The sequence below is a fragment of the Indicator indicator genome, chromosome 35, assembly GCF_027791375.1.
Source record: "Indicator indicator isolate 239-I01 chromosome 35, UM_Iind_1.1, whole genome shotgun sequence".
In the NCBI taxonomy this organism is placed as follows: domain Eukaryota; kingdom Metazoa; phylum Chordata; class Aves; order Piciformes; family Indicatoridae; genus Indicator; species Indicator indicator.
Genome location: NC_072044.1, coordinates 5,465,802 through 5,491,411, shown reverse-complemented (window position 1 = coordinate 5,491,411; position 25,610 = coordinate 5,465,802). Strand labels below are relative to the sequence as shown.

At 53.0% G+C, this 25,610-nt stretch overlaps 1 protein-coding gene across 1 annotated transcript in view; it reads left to right on the top strand.

Annotated features, from left to right (window-relative positions):
* The window catches only part of PKP1 (plakophilin 1), a 74,065-nt gene that overhangs the window by 35,193 nt on the left and 13,262 nt on the right, over positions 1–25,610 (top strand). Inside the window, exons 4-9 of the mRNA XM_054395910.1 lie at positions 11,217–11,361; positions 15,116–15,323; positions 16,645–16,822; positions 20,968–21,082; positions 22,582–22,737; positions 22,834–23,010. Of these exons, the coding sequence (XP_054251885.1) occupies positions 11,217–11,361; positions 15,116–15,323; positions 16,645–16,822; positions 20,968–21,082; positions 22,582–22,737; positions 22,834–23,010 (979 nt within the window). The remainder of the gene's footprint in view (positions 1–11,216; positions 11,362–15,115; positions 15,324–16,644; positions 16,823–20,967; positions 21,083–22,581; positions 22,738–22,833; positions 23,011–25,610) is intronic.

Genomic DNA, 25,610 nt, shown 5'->3' with positions numbered 1-25,610 from the left:
CCAAAGGCTTGAGACTGTTGAGCTGTTGGCCCAAGGTGTGATGTAGATACTGAGGAAAGCCAGCTGCTGCCCTTTTCCACACCAGGATGCTGTTTGCCACATTTGTCTCCTAATTGCCTCCTCAGCCTTCCTTGTTTTGCATGGAGTAGGAGAAGCATGTCCCAGAGTGTCTACACCATGAGATGTCACTCACCTGTGTGCCATGGGTCCTGTCACTCACCTGTGTGCCCACTTAAGTTTATGTTTAACAGATGTAAAATAGGCCCTGGCCAGCCTGGAGCTCTGCTGGCACTGGTTTTCTGCTTCCAGAAGCTTTGTAGCTCCTCTGGAATAGGGAACAGAGACTTTACCTAGAATCATAGAATCACAGAACCATAGAATGGTTTGGGTTGGAAGGGTTGGGAGGGACCTCCAAAGGTCATCCAGTCCAACCCCCAAACTGGAAGTGGCTTGGTCTAGGGAATTTCTGACTCAAGAGCATTGAAGTGCAGTGGGAGGGGTGGCAGAAGGATCAGACATGGGACTGCAGCTGGCTCCTGCCTAGGGAGGGTCTTGCTTTGGGGAAGGAAGTCTCCCAGGCAGGCTCTCCAGCACAAGCCCTACCCTGCATGGCACAGTGCTATGGGTTGTAGCCTTGGTCATTGCCTGGGAAAGGTCACTTGGAGAGTGATGGCATTTGGTGAGGGGAAGGAGAAGTGCTGCTGGGAGAGGAAGGCTCTGCCCTTCAGTTAGGGAGTGGCTCCATTTGCACACTTCTCCTGGCTTGGGGCATGGCTCATCTGGCAGAACTGGTTCTGGTGTGGAAGGTCTCAGGCTTCCAGTGGCAGGCTCAGCTGGGGCTGTGTCCCCTGAGTCAATCTGATCTGGCTGGGGCACAGCCCCTGCTTGGCCTGACACTGGCTGCAGAGCTGGGTTGCTGCAGAGGGCAGTTTGCTGAAGGGCAGTTTGCTGCTCCTGACTCAGAGCAGAGGAGGTTGGCAGCACTGTCCTCAGAGTTTAGGAAACCTCCTGAGGACTTGTCCTCTTCCAAAAGATCACTTCTGTGGAAGGCCATTAACTCTTACAGTTATGTGGAAGGTCTTCACTCTTGGTCTGTCCTGTACTGGTGTTGGGGGGGAGCCTTCAGAGATGGGTTAGGACCACATCTGAGCTTTCTTTGCTGTGTGGGACTGTTTCTAGTTGGAGGATTCTGCACTTGGAGACCTTATTCTTCAGCTGGGTGGCCTGATCTTTGAGTAGGAAGAGGTTTGCTTGCAGGCATCCCATTATAGACCCCCCCCCACAGGCAGGAGGAGGGCTCAGCTGGGCAGCAGCTGCTGCAGTTCCCTGGCCAGGGCTATGTTCCCCCTGCCTTTTACCAGGGATCATTTTGTGTTCAGTTTTCATGCTGCAAGTCTCCTTCTGTGATTCCATGATTCCATGATTCCATGATTCCATGATTCTATGATTCCATGACTATGGGTGGGGGCCTTGTCTGCAGGTGATCAAACCATCTCTGTGAGCAAGGGAAGTCTCCCTGCTGTCAGAGGTGGTCCAGCAGGGTGGTTTCCATTGATGTGAGGGTGCCTGCAGTGGGACCTGAGACCCACTGGCTCTATCTGTGGGACAAAACTGCTCTGGAAACTGTGGTCAGGGTCAGTACTGGTTCAGAGTGGTGCTTCTCAGGTGTCCTGTGCCATGGATCTGATCTCCTCAGAGGGTGTGAGATGAAGAAGGGGTCACTGAATGTTCTCAGGTAGTGAGAGTGGTGTGTAGCTATCAAAACACTGAGCATGGAGGAGCTGCCAGCCTGTCTGTACTGAGCAGACCCTCTGAACTTGGTCACCAAGTTCTCTGGAACTCCTCCTGCTTGTGTGATAGCTTGGACTTGATGATTTCTGAGGTCTTTTCCAACCTTATTGATTCTGATTCTATGATTGCTTCCACTCATGGGTCTGGCTGTGGCTGTGTGAGAAGTGGAGGAGTTGTCTCTTTGATAATGACGTCTCAGAAGAGTCCTTGTCTCACAGAAGCTGCTCCAGTTGGTGAAAGCAGCTTTGCTCCAGCTAGCTGGTGATCAGGGGTAGCACCCAAGTGGTTTTGAGGGGAAGAACATTCAATGGCACCATGCTAAAGAACTTTCAATGGTTCCATGCTAAAGAACATTCAATGGCTCCTGATAAAGAACATTCAATGGCTCCTGATAAAGAACATTCAATGGCTCCATGATAAAGAACATTCAATGGCTCCATGATAAAGAACATTCAATGGCTCCTGATAAAGAACATTCAATGGCTCCTGATAAAGAACATTCAATGGCTCCATGATAAAGAACATTCAATGGTTCCTGATAAAGAACATTCAATGGCTCCTGATAAAGAACATTCAATGGCTCCTGATAAAGAACATTCAATGGTTCCTGATAAAGAACATTCAATGGTTCCTGATAAAGAACATTCAATGGCTCCTGATAAAGAACATTCAATGGTTCCTGATAAAGAACATTCAATGGTTCCTGATAAAGAACATTCAATGGCTCCATGATAAAGAACATTCAATGGCTCCTGATAAAGAACATTCAATGGTTCCTGATAAAGAACATTCAATGGTTCCTGATAAAGAACATTCAATGGCTCCTGATAAAGAACATTCAATGGTTCCTGATAAAGAACATTCAATGGTTCCTGATAAAGAACATTCAATGGCTCCTGATAAAGAACATTCAATGGCTCCATGATAAAGAACATTCAATGGCTCCATGATAAAGAACATTCAATGGCTCCTGATAAAGAACATTCAATGGCTCCTGATAAAGAACATTCAATGGCTCCATGATAAAGAACATTCAATGGCTCCTGATAAAGAACATTCAATGGCTCCTGATAAAGAACATTCAATGGCTCCTGATAAAGAACATTCAATGGCTCCATGATAAAGAACATTCAATGGCTCCTGATAAAGAACATTCAATGGTTCCTGATAAAGAACATTCAATGGCTCCATGATAAAGAACATTCAATGGCTCCTTGTAAAGAACATTCAATGGTTCCTGATAAAGAACATTCAATGGCTCCATGATAAAGAACATTCAATGGTTCCTGATAAAGAACATTCAATGGCTCCATGATAAAGAACATTCAATGGTTCCATGCTAAAGAACATTCAGTGGTTCCTGATAAAGAACATTCAATGGCTCCATGATAAAGAACATTCAATGGCTCCATGCTAAATGGTTCCATGTGATAAACTCAGCCATGATCTTAAGGGGCTTCTCCAACCAAAACACTTCCACAATCAGGTCATGCTATGCTGTAGAGGTTTTATTCACCCCATGGTGTTGGTTCTGCTGATGACATCTGAGGCTTGCAGATGTGTTGGTTCAGATCAGGAGGTTAAACACTGCTGTCTTGCTTTGAAAAACCTCCTCCTGAAGTGCATCACTGTCCACCACCCCTGTCTGCCTCAGTGATCAGAGTGGGACCTTCTGAGGTCCCCTCCCCTTCTCTATAAGCCCTCAGGGACTTAAGCCTTTGTAAGCATGATCCCATATTTGGGACAAGGTTTCCAAGCAGAGAGTCTGTCCTGGGCTCAGAAGGTCAGGAGCTGTCTGGTGGCTCCTGCCCAAGGGCAGTCTCAATGAGCAGCCCTCACATTCCACCACACAACAGCTCTCTGAAGAGAGTCCTTCTACCTGACAGAGCTGGAAGGAGACTCCTTGTGTCCAGGTGTCCCTCTTCTCATAGACTCATTGAGGTTGGAAAAGCTCTCTAAGATCATCCAGTCAACCCCACCATGGCCACCAAACCATTGCCCCAAGTGCCATGGCCACACCTTGCTTCAGCACCTCCAGCCATGGGGACTCCACCACCTCCTTGGGCAGCCTCTTCCAGTGCCTGGCACAATGCTTCTCACTAGAACCCTTCTTTTTGGGCTCTTGTGACATTCCACAGATCTGCATCCTGGAAGATCTGCAGACCCTGGAACCTGGCAGGGGTGGAGAAGACCAAAGCATAGTTGCTGCTTTTAACTATTTCTTCTGCTGGGTTGTACTTGCAAGTTACTCCAAGCGACAGTGTGTGCCCTAGAGACAGCAGCCCTCAGCTAAGGGACATGGTGCAGAGCAGCTCACTCAGGAAGATGTTTCTACATCCTCCTTGGTCATCCTCCTTGGAAGAGGGGAGATTGAGACTGGAGAGGAGGAAGAAAACCTTTCCAGTGAGGGTAGTGAGACACTGGCACAGGTTGCCCAGGGAGGCTGTGGCTGTCCCCTGCCTGAAGGTGTTGAAGGCCAGGCTGGATGAGGCCTTGAGCCACCTGGGCTGGTGGGAGGTGTCCCTGCCCATGGCAGGGGGTTGGAACTGGATCATCTTGAAGGTCCCTTCCAACCCAATCCATGATGTGATTCTAGGATCAGGTAAAGATACCAAGATGCAGGATGTGATGTTTGCTGCATCCATGAATACTCTCAGCCTTTGTCCCCCTCCAGCTGGAACCTGAGGTGCAAGAGAGCTGTCTGCCAGCAGCTGGCTCTGTGTTAGTTCTGCCTGCAGATGTGTTGCCTGTAGTGCTTCAGATGCCACAAGCACATGGGATGGACAGCCCAGGGCCAGGCTGGGTGGTGATAGGTGGTGGCTGTGGCTCTGCAGGGCTCTCTGCAGGTATCAGCTGCTTCTTGGTGTTTCACTTCATTAGGAGATGCCCACACCTGAGCTGGGGGCCCCCTGCTGCCCCTGCAGAGGTGCAGTCAGTAGTCAGTGAAGCTGAAATCTGAGGCAGGTTAGTGAGGTACCCCCAACAAAGGCAAATCCTCTTTCCTGGCCTTGAAACAGAATTTCCTCAGATGAAAGCAGAGAGCATACACAATTTTAAAGTGAAAATAGACATTTCTGATTCTGGGCTACCTCTGGTTGATTCTTTTTGGGAGGAAAGAAAAAAAACACAGAAAGAGAAGAGAGTGAGAATGAAAAATCAAAAAAGAGACAGAATGAAGGTATTTCTCTGAATGGATTTTCCCTATTCTGCCACATCCTTTATTCTTAGGCAGAGATTTCATCAAACTGCTGGAAATAAGACTAACTGTGGTGGACATTGAAATGCATGAGGACCCTCAAGTGTGAACACACAACCTGGTGCTGAAATGCTAAACAAAAGGGCCAAGAAGTTGCCTCTTGGTTGACTTCAGGGGAAACTCAGGTGTCTGAGCTGGACACAGCTCTCAGGCCAGATTAATCTCACCCCTTGTGAAGGATTGAGGGAGCTCTCCTCTGTGAAGATGAGGAGGTGAGCTGGGCTGTCTGCAGACATCTGAAGGGTTGGTGATCCAGATCAGGAGCCATTCATGGCCACCCACAGCTTATGCTGCCTTCCACAGCACCACAGGCACCTTTGGCCTCGTTTGAAGATGTGGCTGCATTCCCCTTTGGTGTTCTCTGCTCAGACATCTCCATGGAGACCATGAGAGACCAGGAGTCTCTCAAGGCACCTGGAAACTTCATCTAGAGAGGAGGCAGTGCAGGCTGGGACAACCTTTTAGACCTTCCACATGGTCATATTTATCTGTGCTGATGCTGGCTTGGCCCCAGCCAAGCTGCAGCAGCCTCTGTGAGCTGTGGCTGAAGGTCAGGGACAGTAAGTGAGTGTCCTGTAGCCTTCCATTCCTAGGCAGGAGCTCAGTCTCTGAAGAATTGTCCTGAACAATGAAAATCTACAGAATCATTGACTCCTAGAATTGGTTGGGTTGGGAGGGACCTTCAAGATGATCCAGTTCCAAGCCCCTGCCATGGGCAGGGACATCTCCCACCAGCCCAGGTTGCTCAAGGTGTCATCCAACCTGGCCTTGAACACCTCCACAGCCTCCCTGGACAACCTGTTCCGGTGTCTCCCCACCCTCAATCTCAACAATTTCTTCCTCATCTCCAGTCTCAATCTCCCTTCTTCCAGCTCAAAGCCATTGTCCCTTGTCCTGCCATTCCCACAAGTCAGGAAATGTTCTGAGGATGTTTCTGATCTCCTCTCTTTTGGGCTAGACCAAGGTGAGCAGTACCAAACCAGAAATTCTCCAGGGCTGTGGCACACCATGAAAGCAGAACCCAGCCTGGAGCTGGGCTCCTTCACTTGGCTTTGTTTGAGCTGGGAGAAAGTGCCTCTGAAAATGACAATTTGCTGGTGCTGGCTTCTGGGGGTGTGAAGTTCTCTGCACTGTGTGTGGGCATCCAAAGCAATCACTGTGGAGCTGTGCATGATGATGTCCTGGCAGGGCCATGCTGAGGGCCTCCTCACTGGCAATCTGTCCCCATCTTCCCTGCTATCTACCCATCAAGCAAAGCCTGAAGGGGAAAGCTCCAGCAGAGCTTTCAGTGGCATCAAAACTTTGGTGCCACCTCCTAGAGGTGGCCATGTCTGCTTGGTGTGGAGCATGGCTCCTGGGCTTGGCTCTGGAAGGCTTGGATGTGCTGCATGCTCTGGTTTCAGAGCCTTCACTCTGATTCTATCCGTCAACAATGGAATCTGTTAGAGTATTTTGGCTTCCTCCTCTCCTGGGGCTCACAACCCTACCAAGCAGGATGGAGAGTTCCATCTGATGAACACAAACCAAGCTGATAACACATCATGGATGAAAGACCTTGGGATCAATTGGGGGAAGTGGCTCCTCCTCAGCAGTTGTTTCCCTTCCACTCCTGAACCTCACCATCTCCTTTGTCTCCTGTTGAATCATTTCTAATTGAGGTCTCTCCCTGCTCTGATGGCTTTTTCTTTCTTGTGGAAGAAGAACAACCTTTGGAGCTCCTCTTTACCAGGCACATTGGCCCAGGCTGGAGATGGCTGCAGTCCAAGAGTTTGTCTTGGAGCAGGCTGCTGTCCTCATAGTGTAGATCTCGTTAGGAATATCCCTGACTGGTTGATGAACAACCTCCCACCAGCACAGGCTTTGGCATGGAGATTATCTTCTGAGCCAGGAGAAACCACTGCTGCTTCTGGGGCAGCTTGTCTGAGCCCAGCTGCTCAGCCTCTGTGAGCTTCTCCTGCTGGTGAGCCTGCAGCAGAAACAGAATCAGAGAATTATCAGAGAATCGGAGAATTGTCAGGGCTGGAAGGGACCTCAAGGCTCAGCCAGTTCCAACCCCCCTGCCATGCCCAGGGACACCTCACACCACAGCAGGTTGCTCACAGCCACCTCCAGCCTGGCTGCAAACACCTCCAGGGATGAGGCTTCCACCACCTCCCTGGGCAACCTCTGCCAGTCTCTCACCACCCTCATGGGGAAGAATTTCTTCCTAACATCCAATCTGAATCTCTCCACTTCTAGTTTTGCTCCATCCCCCCCAGTCCTATCACTCCCTGACACCCTCAATAGTCCCTCCCCAGCTTTCTTGGATCCTTTTCAGATACTGGAAGGCCACAAGAAGGTCTCCTGGGAGCCTTCTCCTCTCCGGCCTGCACAACCCCAACTCTCTCAGGCTGTCTCCAGAGCAGAGCAGCTCCAGCCCTCTGCTCATCCTCGTGGCCCTTCTCTGGACACCTTCCAGCACCTCCAGATCCTTCCTTACCTTTGCCCATGCAGACCTGGACATGGATGCCAGGTTTTTGCCTGCTGAAGGAGGATTTGCCCCTCCTGTGCAATGAGTGTGTAGAACACTTGCCTTCCTTCGGCAGCTGCATCCTTCTTTCTCAGGACAAGTGCACCTGATTTGGGGGATTACTCAGACTCGGAAATCAAAAAAGAAAATAACAATTCTTCACCATGATTCTGTCTGCTGCCTGGCACTGCCCTGCTTTCATTACTCAGATGCCTCCCTGCCCACACTGCCAGCCCAGCTCTGAAGTCCCTCTGATGGTGCTCCTATTGGATCCATCAATGTCTCAGCTCTGTTGTGTCTCAGGAACATGAGAAAGACTAAGAGAAAATCACAGCATCCTGGATCCAACCTAGAATATATTTGAAGTTCCATAGCTTCTGGTTTAAACTGGCTTCATAGAGTCACTGAATGGGTTGGGTTGGGTTGGGTTGGGTTGGGTTGGGTTGGGTTGGGTTGGGTTGGAAGGGACCTTGAAGACCATCCAGTTCCAACCCCATGCTATGGGCAGGGACACCTCCCACCAGCCCAGCTTGCTCAGGGCCTCATCCAGCCTGGCCTTGAACACCTCCAGGGAGGAGGCATCCACAGCCTCCCTGGGCAACCTGTGCCAGTCTCTCCTCAGCCTCACTCTCAACAATTTCTTCCTCCTCTCCACTCTCACTCTCCCCTCTCCCAGCTCAAAGCCACTGTCCCTCATCCTGGCACTCCCAGCCCTTGTGCAAAGCCCCTCCCCAGCTCAGGTCTGTGCACACACATGGGGGTGCAACACCCCAATCCTGACCAGCAGTGTAAACCTGTGTGCATGCTCCTGTGCATAGAACCAGAGCCTGGGTTGGGTTGGAAGGGACCTTCAGGATCATCCATTTCCAACCCCCTGCCATGGGCAGGACACCTCCCACCAGCCCAGCTTGCTCAAGGCCTCATCCAGCCTGGTCCTGAACACCTCCAGGGAGGGGGCAGGTTGGTGTTTCCTCATTGCCCAGTGATACAGAAGTTTCTTGGAGCCAGGTTTTGAGAAAGGTTCAGAGAGATGAAAAGTGCTGTGGTGAAGAGATGGTTCCTTGCTAGTATAGAAATAAAAGTGGGAGGAGGTTCCTCTGCCTTAGACACTGAATGTGCAAGGCTCAACCCAAGGCTGGTGTCTGTCATTGCTGTACACCATCAGGGGTATCTCCAGAGGGTAGATCTTCTGTCTCAGGAAACATGTCTGAGACACAAAGGCGGGCTGGGAGTTGGAAGTGCCCAGTTCTATCCACTGGCTATCCAGGGAGTCCAGACCTGGGCTCCTCAGTTCAAGATAGACAAGGGAGATACTGGAGAGAGTCCAGTGGAGGCTGTGAGGATGATCTGGGGACTGGAACATCTCTGCTATGATGAAAGGCTGAGAGCCCTGGGACTGTTTAGTCTGGAGAGGAGAAGGTTGAGAGGGGATCTGATCACTGTCTATCAATAGCTGAGGGGTGGGGGGCAAGAAGGGGCCAGGCTCTTTTTGGTGGTGTCCTGTGATAGGACAGGGAACAACCAACACAAGCTGGAACCCAGAGAGTTCCATCTCAGCATGAGGAGAAACTTCTTTGGTGTGAGGCTGCTGGAGCTCTGGAGCAGGCTGACCAGAGAGGTTGTGGAGTTTCCTTCTCTGGAGACTTTCCAGCCCCACCTGGATGTGTTCTGTGTGCCCTGCCCTGGGTGCTCCTGCTCTGGCAGGGGGCTTGGACTGGATGATCTCCAGAGGTGCCTTTCAACCCCTCCCATTCTGTGATTTCAGCTGGGTGAGGGAAGGGAAGGTGAAGCAGTGTCATGGTGGCTCCAGTGTCACAGCACAATTGGTAGACTTTGGCATTTTGGATGTAATCTGCTATGGAATTGTGGATATCATTCCCTGGCCCATGCTGTGTGACACTGACTCCTTCCACATCAAATGAGTTGAACTCTTGAATGCTTAAGGACAAACTGTCTGAGAGTGAGTCATAGAATCACAGAATGCATCAGGTTGGAAGGGAGCCTCCAAGGTCATCCTGCCCAACCCCCCTGCAGGCAGCAGGGACACCTCCAACCAGAGCAGGTTGCTCAGGGCCACATCAAGTTTGACACTGAATGACTCCAGGGATGGAGACATGCTCCAGATATCATCCATTGGACATCCTTTTCCATTTGGACATTCTCCAAATCTTATCCCATGGCATGCTGCTGGTGGTGGGGACCACACTTGGGTGTCCTTTCTAGACCTTTATTCCTCATGTACCTTTGGCACAAAGCAAAGTCTTCATCTCCCAGAGCTGGAGGAAACTCCTCCCTCACAGGAATACTTCATGCTTCAAATGTAATTGGTTCCTTTAAAGACATCATTAAAACCATCCTGGTTTGTTCATCTGTGAGGTTCTCTGAAGATGATGGAGAAGAGAAGGCTCCAGGGAGACCTCAGAGCAGCCTCCCAGAGCCTGAAGGGGCTCCAGGAGAGCTGGGGAGGGACTTTGGCCAAGGGCTGGGAGTGCCAGGACAAGGGACAATGGCTTTGAGCTGGGAGAGGGGAGAGTGAGAGTGGAGATGAGGAAGAAATTGTTGAGAGTGAGGGTGGGGAGAGACTGGCACAGGTTGCCCAGGGAGGTTGTGGCTGCCCTCTCCTTGGAGGTTGTGATGGTTTGAATGGTGAGGCCTTGAGCAAGCTGGGCTGGTGGGAGGTGTCCCTGCCCATGGCAGGGAGTTGGAGCTGGATGATCTCTCAGGTCCTTTCCAACCCAAACCAATTCTGTGACTCATCAGCCTGGAAGTTTGTTCCCTTTTCTACCTTTCTGTGGTTACAACATCACAAAAGATGTTCAATCAGCACAAGCCAAGGAGGGCAGGACCTGGATGTTCCCAAACCAGTGGCCAAATCTTGAGGTGTTTACATTTTCCCCAAGGTTTCAGCCCTGCTCTGAGCCTGAGGTTTTCCTGTCCATCCCCTGCAGGCTGCAGGCTCATTCTTGGCAGGAATGCTGGCAGTGGTCAGCAGTGGCAGGGGATGATCACTTAGCAGGAGGTGATGAGGACAGTGGTCAGCTTTCATGAAGAGCTTGGAGATTCCTGCTGGACACATAGCCTGGGAGCAGGATGGCTCAGTGCTGCCATTAGCAGTTGCCAAGCACAGAGTGTGTCCAGCCCTTCACTCCAGGCACGCCTCCTGTCTTGTCCTCAGGGATCTGCCCCAGCCTCTGCACACCACCAACTGCTCTCATATTTTTCCTGCCACCACATCTCACATCAAAGGATCTCATGCTGTGGGAAAAAGCAGCTGCCTGCTCCAGATTGTCCTGATGACCTGCTGAATGGTTTCACTCTTGTCCACTAATTCTTTTGTTTGAGGAACACTGAATCCTTCTTCTCTGCTCATTAACCCTCCCACTGGAGCCATGGTTAGCCACCCAGCACCTCAGCTGAGCTTTATTTGCTGCCTTCTTTCCTTCTGGCCAGACTGGAGCCATCCTTTATTAGCCTTAGTGGCCTCCACTGTGTATTTCCAGGAGACAGAGGAGTTCACTGGGGGTTCACCCTGTGGTTTCTGTGGTGATGTGATCCTCTTTTACATTATGTAATTGATTCCTTCCTTGTGATTCCCAGGACTGCTGCTGGAGCCCTTTTGGCTGAGCACTCAACCAACTGCTGTCTTTGTCTTTGACACAGGATCTGTGGTGATGAGCTGGATGGTGGCACCATGACCATCCAGAAAGCCATACAGCTCCTCTGCTCCTCTGATGACAAATACCAGGCCATGGGTGCCTACTACCTCCAGCACACCTGCTTCCAGGACGAGTCTGCTAAGCAAGAGGTGAGCAAACCCCTCCAGACCTCTGCTGCCATGCTGGATGTGGTGTACATGAGTGAGATGGATGAAACTGGTGAGCCTCAGCCTCACTAGCAAGGATCCATAGCTCCCAGGGATTCTCATGATCAGAGATCATGCAATGGAGTTGTCTGGGTTGGAGAAGCTCTGTGAGCTCATCCAGTCCTACACCAACCCAACCCCACCATGGCCACCAAACCCTGGCCCCAAGTGCCATGGCCACACCTTGCTTGGACACCTCCAGCCATGGGGACTCCACCACCTCCCTGGGCAGCCTCTTCCAATCCCTCAACACTCCTCCAGCAAACAAACCTTTCCTCCTCTCCAACCTAACCCTCCTCTGGCACAATTTCAGGACATTTCCTCCCCTTCTATCTATATCCATGGAGCCTTACACCTGATCAGACACACTCAGGAATTATTTAAGCAGATTTCCCAACCATTAGTAGCCATTTTCTCCTAGTAGCAACCAGCCAAGATTCTAACACAGGGGAATAGTCACCAGGCAGCAGAGGATACCACATCCACATTGTCCCCATCAGCTGCTGTGGCACAGCTGGACTGGTTTGGGTGATACAGGCAGGAGGAGCCATCCAGGTGCAGTGTCCTCTTCTGGATGCAACTGCACCTGGTTCCACAGGAACCTTTTGCTACCTCAGTGCTGCAGGGGCAGAGCCACACAAAATTGCCCTAAATCCTACTGGGATCTGCTTAGTGACACTTCAGTGCTTAAAGGGGACAGTCAGAGAGCTGGGGGCAAAGATCTGAGCAGGGCCTGCTGTGACAGGACAAGGGAGGATGGTTTGGAACTAGAAGAGGCAGATTGAGAGTGGAGAGAAGGGAGAAATGTTAGACCCTGAGGGTGGGGAGAGCCTGGCCCAGGCTGCCCAGAGAGGTGAGAGCTGCCCCATGGCTGGCACCACTGCAGGTCAGGCTGTTTGGGGCAACCTGCTGTGGTTGGGGATGTCCCTGGGGACTGCAGGGGGCAGGTCTGGGTGAGCTTGAAAGGTCTTTTCCTACCCAAACCTTTCTATGATTCTATGATTTCAGCCATTTTCACTCATCTCAGACAATGGTTGATTAGTGATCATGTACCAAGCTCTGTCAGCAAGCAGCAGCCCTTCTGCAGCCCAGCTCATTTTTCTCATGCTTTTACCCTCCAATGACTACATTTCTGCCAGCACAGAACCACAGGATCACAGAATGTTGGGGGTTGGAAGGGACCTCCAGAGATCAAACCCCCCTGCCAGAGCAGAGTCACCCAGGGCAGGGCACACAGGAACACATCCAGGTGGGGCTTGAAAGTCTCCAGAGAAGGAGACTCCACAACCTCTCTGGGCAGCCTGCTCCAGGGCTCCAGCAGCCTTACAGTAGAGAAATTCCTCCTCATGTAAGGAGAATCACAGAATGTTAAAGGTTGGAAGGGACCTCGAGAGATCATCCAGTCCAAAAGCAGGGTCACCCAGGGTAGTCCACACAGGAATGCATCCAGGTGGGTTTTGAGAGTCTCCAGAGAAGGAGACTTTCAAAGGAGCCAGCCTCAAGGATGGATCTGCTCTGTCACAGAAGTTTATCCCCCCCCCCGCGATGTGTTTGGCATAGAATCAGAGAATTGTGAAAGTTGGAAGGGACCTCAAGGGACACCTCACAGCACAGCAGGTTGCTCACAGCCACATCCAGCCTGGCTGCAAACACCTCCAGGGATGAGGCTTCCACCACCTCCCTGTGCCAGTCTCTCACCACCCTCATGGGGAAGAACTTCTTCCTAACATCCAATCTGAATCTTCTCATTTCTGGTTTTGCTCCATCCCCCCCAGTCCTATCACTCCCTGACACCTTCAAAAGTCCCTCCCCAGATATCTTGCAGCCCCCTTCAGATACTGGATGGCCACAAAAAGTTCTCCTCAGAGACCTAATTATGACCTTCTGTGGTCATGCAAGCCTGGCTTTAGCAAGTTGCCATCTCTGTAGAGGTTGCTTCCCATTTCCTGGCACCATCGTGGGGCTGGCCATGCTGGCACAGTGTGGGGGTGTTCCTCTGTGCCCTGGTTGTGGCTGAACCATGCCAGGGACCCCAGCCCACCTTAGAGCTGCTGACTGTGGTTGGCCACACCCTTGGTTACCCTTGAAACCAGTCCCTGGGCACTGGGCTGTCCCACAGCTTCCCAGCAGGATGTGTCAGAGCAGGCATCTGAGTCACCCCAGTGTCTGCTTCTTTCCTTCCCTCTCCCAAAGCTGCTCCTTCATTTTCTGCTGTCAGCAAAATCTGCAGCCCATGGGGTGCCAGGAAGGGCTCCATGTGGGGTTGTGTCCCTGGGGTGCCTGGTACAGAGGGCATCCTGCAGTAGGAACTCATTGTTTGGGAGAGCTCAGCTGGAGGGATTTGCCTTCAGCCCTCCCCTGTGCAGGGTCCTGCAGGCTGGGGTTCATTCCTCTTCCCAATGCTGTCATGGAATGATTGAGGCTGGCAAAGCCCTCTAAGATCATCCAGTCCAACCTTCCACCCAACACCTCTGTGACCACTAGACCCTGTCCCCCATCTACTCCTTTCTTGAGGGATGGGGACTCCACCACCTCCCTGGGAGCTTGTTCCAGTGCCTGGCCACTGTTGCAGGCAGGAAATTCCTCCTAATATCCAACCTGTCCCTGCTGAGTGCTGGAGTGTGACCCAGTAGTGCTTCTGGCTGACCTGAAGGGTGGTTAGGCTGTGCCATGGCTTCCCTCTCAGCTCAGCCTGTGACTTCAGGGTGCAGATAACTACACAATGTCCTTCTGTTCCTATAAATGGCCTCAACAGAGAGGCAGAGCAGTATCTTCTCCTGCTGCAAACTGGTGGAGGTTGGTGAAAATCTGTGGGAGCAAACATGTTTACAGCAGCAAGAGTCTGTCCATGGCCATTGCTCACAGACATCCAGAATCACAGACTCATAGAATATGTCCAGTTGCAAGAGGCCTCCAAGCTCATCCAGCCCAACCCTCAATCCAGCACTGCAGGGTCAGCACCAAACCATGGCCCTAAGCACCAGGTCCATGCCTCTTGAAACCCCCAGGGATGGTGACTGCAGCACTGCCCTGGGCAGCCTGTTCCAACATCTGAGAACCTTCCAGTGCAGAAATATTTCCTGACACCCAGCCTGAACCCTGCTGCAGCTTGGAACCATTTCTTCTGGTCCTGTTTGCCACCCAGGAGCAGAGGCTGTCCCCTCCTCACTCCAACTTCCCTTCAGGGAGCTGGAGAGAGCAATGAGGTCTCCCTCAGCCTCCTCCTCTCCAGCCTGAACACCCCCAGCTCCCTCAGCCCCTCCTCTAGCCCAGGGGCTCCAGGCTCTTCTCCAGCCTCTCTGCCCTTCTCTGGACAGGCTCCAGCCCCTCAGAGGGCCCAGAGCTGAACACAGCACTCGAGGTGTGGCCTCCCTGGTGCTGAGCACCGGGGGATGGTCACCTCCTGTCCCTGCTGCCCACAGTGTCTAACCCACACCAGGATGCCACTGGCCTTCTTTGCCTCCCAGCTCCAACCCCAAGGCCAGCACCCTTGTACTCACGACCTGTGACCTGAACCAGCCATGCCCTCTGCAAGCCCCAGCCATCCCTTCCTGCCAGGTCTGCTTTTCCAGCTGCTCTGTGGCACTCTTGCCTCCTCACCTTGCCCGGCCAGGGCAGCCGTGGCTGTCCCCAGGGCGCCGCTGCTGCGCGCAGCAGGCTGATGCCAGCTGCTGCCTCCTGCTGTCTCCTGCTGCAGGTCTACCGGCTGGGGGGCATCGCCAAGCTGGTGGAGCTGTTGCGCAGCACCAACCAGAACGTGCAGAGGGCAGCAGCTGGGGCCCTGAGGAACTTAGTCTTCAAGAATCCAACCAACAAGATCGAGACCCGGCGGCAGAACGGGATCAGGGAGTGCGTGGGGCTGCTGCGCAGGACGGGCAACACCGAGATCCAGAAACAGCTGACAGGTACCCAGCACCCCCTGCCAGCACCACGCTGCCCCCTGCCTGCACCATGCTCCCCCCCTGCCTGCACCATGCTCCCCCCCTGCCAGCACCACGCTGCCCCCTGCCTGCACCATGCTCCCCCCCTGCCAGCACCATGCTCCCCCCTGCCTCTCCTCTCTCTCACCCATTGTGGTATGCTTTAAAAAAAAAAAAAAAAAAAGAAGTCACAGATCTTGAAGAGAAAGTAGTGAAATTTAAATGAATCACTCTTGGGGTGTAACAAGGCAAATAAATATCATTCTAACCAATCCCATGGGAGAGCGAGCTTCCATAAGGTTTGGGTCTCCACACAATCTCTCTCTCTCTTCTCCCTTCTTTGCTCTGGGAGAGGCTAACTCTGTGCTTCTGCTTGACCCTGGCTGCACTGCTTTAGTTGTGACTGGTGGTGACTTCCCTGCTTCTGTCTCTTGTCCCTTTTGTACAGAGGATAAGGGGAGGCAGGGGCAGAGAAGCTGTTGCAGCTCCCCTGGTCCTTGGCCAGGGGGGTCCTGGTGCTGTTTAGGAATTGTAAATCCCTCTAAATCTTGTAAATCTTGTAAACCCTGTGTATTTGTACCATGGCAGGTTGGAGTTTTGCTTGGAAACACAGCTTCCATTTGCTTCCAGCTGAGCTGCTCTGGCAAAGTTAATGTTGGGGGGGGATTTTTCAACCCAGCACACCCATAGCACAAAGAGGGTGTTTGGTGCTCCCCTGGCACCAAGTGGCATCATGGAACAGAAGGCAGAGGAGGTTCTGGGCTTTTGGTGTCCTGTGAGGATTCCTCCCCTCATCAGGTCCCCCTGGGGAAGCAGCTGCACACATGGCTGTGGTCCTCCTGCCATTCCCACAGCTTCCTGCTGCTGCCAGGGGGGGCCCAAGGGTGCTGGCAGTCCCAGTAGGGTTATCTCATTGGTGTCTCAGCTTTTCTGAAGGGTTAAGGTGGGTTTGGTGGTGCAGGGGACCCCCAGCTGTGGCTGAGCGCAGTGTCTGCAAGCCTCTACCAGACCCCTAGAGAGAGGCTTTCCTCCTACAAGCTAATGGCAATAAAAACACCAATTCTGGGAGGAGGGAGGGTGCTTAGCTGCCCACCTCCACAAGACACCATGCTTCTGGTGCCCATTCTGCTGTTTCCTCTGCTGTTTCCCACAGAGCTGGACAGACACTAAGGTTTAGGGAAGCCTCTGAATCCTTGGTTCAAAGAGGGATGGAGGGCTGAAGGATTTCATTGCTGGAATTCACTCTGACCTCAAGAAAGCTGCATGGTGACTCTCTGCTTGTGCTTGCCTCCCAACTCCTTCCTAGGACTGCTCTGGAACCTCTCCTCCACTGATGAATTAAAAGAAGAGTTGATCCAGGAGGCCCTCCCTGTGCTGACAGACTGTGTTATCATCCCTTTCTCTGGCTGGTCTGATGGTAGCTGCAACAGGACAAGAGAAATCATTGACCCAGAAGTATTCTTCAATGCTACAGGATGCTTGAGGTGAGGCAACCAAGCAGGGACATGCTGCAGCTGGGGGCTGCTGGAAAAAGCTGAAGCTCTCTAAGTCCTCTTACAAGAAGCTAAGGACTCTGCAATTGTGTTCATTACAAATTCTCCTTGAGAAAGGTTCCTGGAAAGGCCAACAGGAGCAGGGCAGGGATTGTGCCCTTCTGCTGGGCACCAGGGAGACCATACCTTGAGTGCTGGGGTCAGTTTTGGGCCCTTTACTCCCGGAAGGACACTGGGGCAGGTCCAGAGAAGGGCAACAAAGCTGGGGAAGGGTCTGGAGAACAGGGCTGGGGAGGAGCAGCTGAGAGCAGCTCTGAGCAACCTGATCTAGCTAAGGATGTCCCTGCTGACTGCAGGGGGAGTTGGACTGGATGACCTTCAGAGGTCCCTTCCAACCCAGACTGTTCTATGAGTCTATGATTCTATGACCTGGGATTCTTTAGCCTGCAAAAGAGGAGGCTGAGGGAGACCTCATTGCTCTCTGCAGCTCCTGAGAGGAGGTTGGAGCCAGGTGGGGGTTGGGCTCTGCTCCCCAGTCTCAGATGACAGAAGGAGAGGAAATGTCCTGAAATTGTGCCAGGGGAGGATTAGGCTGGAAAGGAGGAAAAGTTTCATTGCTGCAAGAGTGTTCAGGGATTGGAAGAGGCTGCCCAGGGAGGTGGTGGAGTCCCCATGGCTGGAGGTGTCCAAGCAAGGTGTGGCCATGGCACTTGGGGCCATGGTTTGGTGGCCATGGTGGGGTTGGGTTGGTGTTGGACTGGATGAGCTCAGAGGGCTTTGCCAACCCAAACAATTCTGTGTTTTTTCTGACTCTAAGAGAAAGTGCAGAAAAGGATTACAGGCAAGATGTTTTTCCTACTAGCTGGGGGTTTGTGTTAAAGAAATTTGTTCTTGCTCAGTTTCTGCTCAGATCATCTAAGTTACTTTGTCCTGGGAGAGGTGTGGCAGCCCTGATGGTGCCCAGCTCAGACCAGGGAACCTGACATGTTTCACCCTTAGGTTTTTGAGGCTTCCAGAGCAAATTCTGGTTGCTAGAAAACAAATTGGTTTGGGTTTTAGGCGACCAAAAGACAGAATCCTCTGTGTGAGGCAAACAAACATTTTCCCACTCATTTTAACAACCATCTTAGGACAGAAGAGTTCCCTTGCCCTGCTCCCTTCTCCTGGCTGGTCCCAACAGGTGGGTCAGCTGCAGAGCAGGAGGAGCAGACTGAGTCCAGGGTAGTTTATTCTTCTGACAGGAAAGCCTTTGGTAGAGGATCTTGGTCCTGACTTGCTGCTTCTCCTACCACCCTCCTCCCCTTGGATGGGAGCTGCTTGTCTCACTGGGAACAAGTGGGGAAACAAAAAAACCCCTAAAGCTGTGTAATTAGAGACTTTCATCAACTGCAGCTCTCCCCGAGGGAGAACAGCACCAACCACACCCTGACCAGACATGCAGCTCGCTGAGGCTCTAGCTGCTTGTGAAACAAAATGGGGGAAGGTGGCAGAGGCCTTCTGAGCCCTGATCCTATCACCTGCTGTGGCTGGGAACCCTCTCTGAGAGAGAGCAAATGCTGCTCCCTCCCCTGCCTTGGAAGGCAGCTTCTCTGTGCAGCTGCCCTTTGGGATGTGAGTGCTCTGTGGGATGTGAGCAGCACCATTTTCCAGGCCATCTCAACCCACCATTCCCACAAAACATCCCAGGACAATGAGGGAAAGGCTGGGATGATGGAGGGGCTCTCCATAGGCCTGAGCTGGAGGTGGGCTCTGTCTGCTGAGCCTTAGCACAGTCCCTGGCAGTAGAATGATAGAATGGCAGCTGGAAGGGACCTCCAGAGGTCATCCAGTCTGACCTCCCCGCAGTCAGCAGGGACAGTAGCATCCAACACCCCCAGTGAAGGCTCCCAGAGGCAGGTCAGGAGGCTGGGGGGGAGCAGGAGTGGGGAGCAAGCCAAGTAAGGAGGGCAGAGTGGTGGTGACCAGAGCCCCTGCTGGGAGCAGGGTGAGCCCTGCAGGGCTGCTGTGACTCACTGCCCTGCCACATCACAGCACAGGGATGAGAACAGCCTTGGGTTTGCCCTGGGCTGGAGCCACTGCTGCCCAAGCATTTCTGGATTGCAGATGAATTCATGGTAATGAGGGAGGCTGCAAATCACAGTGAACATCAAATCCAGTTCTGGAATGCCTGGAGTGAATATCTCACAACCACTGCCAACCTCTCTTTGTTTTTCATCTGCAAGCTACAAGGCAGTAAAACAGGGAAGAGAAAAACAAAAACCAGCAGCAAAACAACAAACCTCATTTCCTGTGACTGCAGAGCTCCCAGGCCTGGCAGCAGGCACTGCTCAGGAGAGCAGCACCACATCACAAACTGGGCAGTCCCTCTGGCCAGGAGCTTGCTGCCCTCATTTCCCAAGCAAATGTTGCTGTTGACCCTGAGTGGCTCCATGCTGGCCACCACATGGCCCTTGCTGATTGATTGTCACAGCAATCTCAGATGGCCTGGGTTGGCTCTTCTCTTTGGAAACACCTCCAACCCTGTGCCAGGCCCTGCTGGGTGATGCCCAATGCCAGCACGAGGGGCAGTGGTGGAAGTTATGGAATCAGAGAATTGTCAGGGCTGGAAGGGGCCTCAAGGCTCAGCCAGTCCCAACCCCCCTGCCATGCCCAGGGATACCTCACACCACAGCAGGTTGCTCACAGCCACATCCAGCCTGGCTGCAAAAACCTCCAGGGATGAGGCTTCCACCACCTCCCTGGGCAACCTGTGCCAGGCTCTCACCACCCTCATGGGGAAGAATTTCTTCCTAACATCCAATCTCAATCTCCCCACTTCTAGTTTTGCTCCATCTCCCCTAGTCCTATCACTCCCTGACACTCTCAAAAGTCCCTCCCCAGCTTTCTTGGTGCCCCCTGCAGATCCTGGAAGGCCACAAGAAGGTCTCCTGGGAGCCTTCTCCTCTCCACACTGCACAACCCCAACTCTCTCAGGCTGTCTCCAGAGCAGAGCAGCTCCACTCCTCTGCTCATCCTCTTGGCCCTATTCTGGACACCTTCCAGCACCTCCAGATATTTCTTGTTGAGGCATAGGAAGTTCCATGGAAACAGGGGGAGAAAGTTTTTCACTGTGAGGTGACAGAGCCCTGGAGCAGGCTGCCCAGGGGGGTTGTGGAGGCTCCTTCTCTGGAGATACTCCAAACCCACCTGGATGTGCTCCTGGGTGATCCTGCTCTGGCAGGGGTTGGCCTGGATGATCTCCAGAGGTCCCTTCCAGCTCCTAAATTGATTCTGTGATTACATGAAGGTCACAGACACAACCTCTAAGGCAAGATGTTGCTGGTAGTTACTCTCTCTCAGAGACTGTCCTCTCTGCAGAGCTTCTAGACAGGACATGCTCCTGGATGAAACCAATCCTAAAGAGCTACAGGAGAGCTGTGCAGCAGCACAGTCCTGCAGAAGGCCTCCAGAATGAGAGCAGCTGAGCAGCTCTGCTGGGGAAGGCTGAGAGCCTGGGGCTGGTTAGCCTGGAGAAGAGGAGGCTGAGGGGGGATCTGATCAATGCTTACAAATGCCTAAGGGGTGGGTGTCAGGGAGATGGAGCCAGACTCTTTTCAGTGGTCCCCAGTGACAGGACAAGAGGTAATGGGGATGAACTGGAACATAATTCTATGATAAGAATTCTATGATAAGAATTCTATTATAAGAATTGATTCTATGATAAGAAGTTCCATCTAAACATGAGGAGGAAGCTTTTGACTGAGGATGCTGGTGTCCTGTGATAGGACAGGGAACAACCAACACAAGCTGCAACCCATCTGGTTCCATCTCAACATGAGGAGAAACTTCTCTGGTGTGAGGCTGCTGGAGCCCTGGAGCAGGCTGCCCAGAGAGGTTGTGGAGTCTCCTTCTCTGAAGGCTTTCAAGCCCCACCTGGATGTGTTCCTGTGTGAGCTGCCCTGAGTGCTCCTGCTCTGGCAGAAGGTTGGGCAGGATGACTTCAGAGGTCCCTTCCAACCTCTACCACTCTGTGATTCTGTGATCTCAGAACACCTCCTGAATCTCCAGGCAGAGCAGAACCCATGGAGACTGTGAGCTGACCTCAGCTAACCCTCTCCTGTCTTTCTCTGCTTTCTCTCTGTGCTCCCCTCCCTCAGAAACCTGAGCTCAGCAGACATGGGACGCCAGACCATGAGGAACTACCCTGGCCTGGTGGATTCTGTCATGACTTACTCCCAGAACTGTGTGGCTTCCAACCGGCCTGACGACAAGGTACCAGCTGCCCCCTGCCAGCTCCTGCCTGTCCTTCAGCACAAGGGCAAGCTGAGAAGCTGAGGCTGAGCTTGCAAAGCTGTCTGCAAGCCTTTAGCTTCTAGAGGATGGCTCCAAAGCTCCTCTCAGGCTCTGCTTTACACTTCCCACCCCTGCTGGTGTGAATCCACACCATGACACCTGTGCCTCCTGCAGCATGGGAGGGAAGCTGAGGCTCAGCCCTCTGCAATGGGGGTTGCCTTTCAGCCTGTGATTGGGAATATCTCAAAATCCCTTCCAAGCAAACACAAGAGGGGCCTGGGCTCTTGGTGGCTCCTCTTGTGCTTCCCAATCTCAGTGCAGTCTTCTCCAGGACTGCAAGTCCTCTGTGTTCTAGGCCTGAAGCAGAGCTGGGCTTTGCAAACTCCTTTTACTACACACAGGGACACAGCAAAAGATTTTGACTCTGAGCTCCAACATGCTTCCCTCCATCCTCTTCCCACCTTGGGATCCTTCCAGTGTATTAAGCTCCATCTTTTGCTCTTCCCATCACCTTCACCCAGCAGGACTCAAGTATATAAGCCCTAGACTGGCATCACATTCAGCAAGGAGCCAGGAGCTGGCACCTTCCAGCCAGTGCCCTGATGGTGACTCTGGGTCAAAGCAGGGTTTGTAGCCACATTTGCAGGAGTTCAGAGCTGTGATGCTGCCCTGAAGCCCTCGATGCTCAGCTCAGGGCTGAGCAAATTCTCTTTCAGGGCTGGCTGTTGAGAGCAGAGCAGTTCCAGCAGCACCTGCTGAACTCTGCAGATGTAGCCACAGGGTTTGGGTGTTAGCTACAGGCACCCAGGGAAAATTCTGCCTTGCTCTTTGTGTTGGGCAGGTGAAGGAGCCTTAAAAAACTGTTCTTGGTTAAAAGTGTTCCCTAATCTGTGGCTGTGACTTGAATGAAGCCATTCAGAGTTGGCTATGTCAGGAGGAAGACTTTCAGAACTGGGCATCCTGTGGTGGGTGTTGTGATATAAGCACCCTCTGGGCTCTCTTTCCCTGTTCATCAGCTTGTCTGGGGAAGAGAGACCTGAGAAGGTTCACTGAATCACTGAACACTGGCACAGGTTGCCCAGGGAGGTTGTGGCTGCCCCCTCCTTGGAGGTGTTCAAGGCTGGATGAAGCCCTGAGCAAGCTGGGCTGGTGGGAGGTGTCCCTGCCCATGGCAGGGGGGTTGGAACTGGATGACCTCGAAGGTCCCTTCCAAGCTAACCCATTCTAGGATTCTATGATGTCCCTGAGATCCACAGCATAGCATCTGGGCTCTGTGGCCTTCATCCATGTCTTCTCCTTCTTCCTCCTCAGCCATTGCTGCCTTAAGCAAGGAGCTCATGCAGTGTGACTGCTCTAAAAGCTACTTATGGCCTGGTCTCTGTCCTCTCTGTAGCTGGAGCAGGTGCTGCTCCCTATTTATTTTTTTTTTTTGTCTGCCCAATGTGATGTTTGCCTTCTTCTCCTGGGGTTGGTCGCAGTCTGTGGAGAACTGCATCTGCATCCTGCACAACCTCTCCTACCGCCTGGATGCTGAAGTTCCCAACAAATACACCCAGCTCAACCACATGGCCCGCAGTGTCTACATGGACAAAACTCTCACAGGCTGCTTCAACAGCAGGAGTGGCAAAATGGAGGTAAGAGGGTGCCAGAGAGGGCTTGGAGCTGCCATCTTCAAGCCCCAGGAGGGGCTGCAAGCACAGAGCAGCACCTGAGCTGCCCTCTCTTTGCAGAACGATGAGTACGGAGTCCCCCTCCCCGAGGAGGATTTCAAACCCAAAGGACCCAGCTGGCTGTACCACTCCGATGCCATCCGTACCTACCTGTCCCTGATGGACCAGAGCAAGAAGGATGCCACCTTGGAAGCTTGTGCTGGAGCTCTGCAGAACCTCACTGCGAGCAGAGGGCTGGTGAGTGCTCCTTCAGCCCCACACCTGGGCAGCCAAAGGGACTCAGAGGGGAAAATGCCCTCCTGCAACCTCAGGGCACTGCTGCAGGGCTTGCCATGGTGGAGGCTCCAGCTGAGGAGTGTAGTGGTGGCAAAAAGAGGTCCCATGGGGGACATGAGCATCCCATAATCAGCATCCCAAGGATCTATCCCAGATCCATTCACTGATTCATTCACAGAATGGGTTGGGTTGAAAGGGACCTTCAAGACCATCCAGTTCCAACCCCCTGCCCTGGGCAGGGACACCTCCCACCAGCCCAGGGTGCTCAAGGCCTCATCCAGCCTGGCCCTGAACACCTCCAGGCAGGGGACATCCACAGCCTCCCTGGGCAACCTGTGCCAGTCTCTCCCCACCCTTACTACCAAGAATTTCTTCCTCACCCCCTGTCTCAATCTGGTTTTCCAAGTTTCCCCCCTCTGTTGGCCACGCTCCCAGCATCTCCTGGCATTGACATGCCCTGATCAGGACCCCAGTCAGGATGTGCCCAGATGTGACTGCAGGAGCGAGGAGGGCTACGTGTGCACCACCCTGTGTGTGTGTGTTCCTCACGTGGGAGGTGGCTCTAATGACAGGGTGGCTTCTGGCCTCTCCTCACATCAGAGCTGCTTGTCAAATAGCTCTGAGAGCTGTCCTCACCCACAGGGAGGGCAGCAGGGAGCACACCAACGTGAGGCCAACGTGGGCATGGCAGCAGCTGGGGCACAGCCAGGGCCACGTCCTGCCAGCAGCTCTGCCGTGCCCCATGTCACTGCCCTGGGCATGTCCCCACACGTGGGCAGCCCTGGACTTGTCTGTTTGTGTCAAACTTCTTCAATTCCAATGGAAATGAGATGGCTGAGGAGATATGGAGATAATTATGCCCTGGGTAGGAGAGGCAGGTGACGTGTGCCCGGCGTCCCACCCGGCCTGGGTGACTCACAGCAGGAGCCCTGCTGCTGGGACAGCTCCAACCTGCCAGCTCTGCCCTCCTGGGAGCCTGTCAGGGGCAAAGACTTTAACAGCTTGAACTGCTAAGCAGTGCCAGGAACAAGGTGGTGAGAGGCTGGCACACTGTGGGCAGAGTGAGTGGAGAGGTGGAGCTGGAGCTGTGTGCTCCGAGGATGTGAAAAGGCTTTCAGCAGGCTGAGGAGTTTAGTGGTGGCAAAGATAGGTCCCATGAGGGACATGAGCATCCCATAATCAGCATCCCAAGGGTCTATCCAAGATCCATTCACTGATTCGTTCATAGGATTGTTTGGGTTGGAAGGGACCTGAGAGATCATCCAGTGCCAACCCCTGCCATGGGCAGGGACACCTCCCACCAGCCCAGGGTGCTCAAGGCCTCATCCAGCCTGGCCTTGAACACCTCCAGGGAGGGGACATCCACAGCCTCCCTGGGCAACCTGTGCCAGTCTCTCCCCACCCTCACTCTCAACAATTTCTTTCTCCTCTCCAGTCTCAGTCTCCCCTCTCCCAGCTCAAAGCCATTGTCCCTCATCCTGGCACTCCCAGCCCTTGGCCAAAGTCCCTCCCCAGCTCTCCTGGAGCCCCTTCAGGTCCTGGAAGGCTGCTCTGAGGTCTCCCTGGAGCCTTCTCTTCTGCAGGCTGAACAGCCCCAACTCTCCCAGCCTGCCCCCACAAGGGAGGTTCTCCAGCCTCTGATCATCCTCATGGCCTTCTCTGGCCCCTCTCCAGCAGCTCCAGGTCCTTCTTGTTGGGGACCCCAGAGCTGGAGGCAGTGCTGCAGGTGGGGTCTGAGCAGAACAGAGCAGAGGGCAGAATCCTGTCCCTCCACCTGCATCTCCCAGTGCCACTCAGGTGACTCTGTGCTGCCAGAGCACATTGCCAGCTCATGTCAAGCTCCTCATCAAGCAGCACTCCTGAGTCCTTCTCTGCAAGCTGATCTCAATCCACTTGTCAGCAAATGACTTCATCACATGAAGTCACACATTTTGGGCAGTGTGGGAAAAAAAACAACCAAGCATAGCCCAGCTCTGCCAGGGCTGAAGCAACTTATTGCAGCCTCTGGAATGGACCAGGGGGAACCTTCCTGGGGGTGCAGAGAAGGCTTCTCCTGTCAAGGTTCTTTTCACAGCTCAGAGTTGGAATTCATGGAATCACAGAATGCTCTGGGTTGGAAGGGACCTCCAAAGCTCATCCAGTCCAACCCCCCTGCACTCAGCAGGGACATCCTCCACTAGCTCAGGTTGCCCACAGCCCTGTCCAGCCTCACCTTCAATAGCTCCAGGGATGGTCCTCAACCTCCCTGGGCAACCTGTTGCAGTATTCCAGCAGCCTCCTGGTGCAGAACATCCAATCTCAATCTGCTCTGCTCTAGTTTGAAGCCATTACCTCTCATCCTGTCCCTGCAGGCCTTTGGGAACAGTCCCTCTGCAGCCTTCTTGCAGCCCCTTCAGGTACTGGGAGGCTGCTCTAAGATTTCCCCAGAGCCTTCTCTTCTCCAGGCTGAACAGCCCCAGCTCCCTCAGCCTGTCCAGCTGGGAATGGTTTCTGCTATCACTTCAATGAAAGGGAAGCTGAGGCCAAGCCTGTAAAGCTGACTGCAAGCCTTTAGCTTCTAG